The sequence below is a fragment of the Arachis duranensis genome, chromosome 9 (assembly GCF_000817695.3).
Source record: "Arachis duranensis cultivar V14167 chromosome 9, aradu.V14167.gnm2.J7QH, whole genome shotgun sequence".
NCBI lineage: Eukaryota > Viridiplantae > Streptophyta > Magnoliopsida > Fabales > Fabaceae > Arachis > Arachis duranensis.
In genome coordinates, this window is record NC_029780.3 from 115,358,680 (window position 1) to 115,359,932 (window position 1,253).

Consider the following 1,253-nt stretch of genomic DNA (forward strand, 5'->3'; position numbering starts at 1 on the left):
GTGAGGCTTCAAATGATGGTTCTGTATTCATCTTTTTGGCAGTAGAGTTGCATTTTTTTGGGATTCGCATCTGATATATCCATTCTCTTCCTAGTGTCTTCTGTGTTATTTAACATTTTGACTTGCTATTGTTTTTACTTCGTGTAGAAAGAGACTGAAACACCTGAACTGGAAAGAGGTGCAGTTAGGGCTGTTCAGGATCTGTATGATGTTGTGCGATATGATGTGCTTCATATAAATCTGAGGTCTGTCTCTGGTGTTGTCGAACACTGATAATTTTTGAAATAGCACTACTCCCTTTCCACCAGTGAGATGATTTAATGTTATTTTCTTATTTATATAGGGAGAACTATGATACATGGAATTTGCTGACCAAAGCTAGGGATGAAGGGCAGTTGTTTGCAAAGTTGAAGTGGCCCAAGAATACTGACTTAGTATGTTATTATCATATGTTTTTGTATCGTTGTGTTAATACCTAGTCTATGAATTATCTAACTATAGTATATGCAGAGATTGCAAGTCAAACGATTATATTCTCTGTTGACTATTAAAGAATCTGCGTCAAGCATACCCAAAAATCTTGAAGCCAGACGAAGGCTAGAATTCTTCACAAATTCACTTTTTATGAAGATGCCTCGTACAAAGCCAGTTCGAGAGATGTTGTCCTTCAGGTAACCCTTTTATCTTGGAAGACATCATTCCACTTGTTTGTGTGCTTATATCTTCCGTTTTTGCAGTGTTTTCACCCCTTATTATTCCGAGATTGTGCTTTATAGCATGGCTGAACTCCTAAAGAAAAATGAAGATGGCATATCAACTCTGTTCTATCTTCAGAAAATTTATCCAGGTATTCCTCACTCCATTTTGATTCTATTAAGAATACAAGATTATAAGTATATTATGGATAGGTACCTCAATATCTTTTATGTTATGTGATGTTATTTTTGCATTAGAATAATTTATTTGCTGTAAAATGTTATATAATATGTATAATTTTAAAAACTATGTAGTTAATTAAATGTTGGGTTGACCCCGGTTTGACCTGGTTTTTTGGGTTAATTTAGGAAATTTTAAGATAGGCCCAGGTCTAGCTGAATCTTGCCCTGGCCCTGGCCCCGGCCCCGGCCCCGGTCCTGGCCATGTGCAACCCCTAATTATGGAAACTAATTGGCTTGACACTGTTTCTGCTTACACTTATGGAATACCTTCAGGCAACCATAAGGCTAGTCCAGTTATTTTAAGCTAAAATCAGA

The 1,253-nt window shown here is 36.6% G+C and overlaps 1 protein-coding gene across 1 annotated transcript in view; it reads left to right on the plus strand.

The window, feature by feature from the left end:
• The window catches only part of LOC107467648 (callose synthase 9), a 27,287-nt gene that overhangs the window by 16,587 nt on the left and 9,447 nt on the right, over window positions 1-1,253 (plus strand). Inside the window, exons 30-33 of the mRNA XM_016086792.3 lie at window positions 148-245; window positions 344-434; window positions 511-671; window positions 738-847. Coding sequence (XP_015942278.1) covers window positions 148-245; window positions 344-434; window positions 511-671; window positions 738-847 — 460 coding nt within the window. The remainder of the gene's footprint in view (window positions 1-147; window positions 246-343; window positions 435-510; window positions 672-737; window positions 848-1,253) is intronic.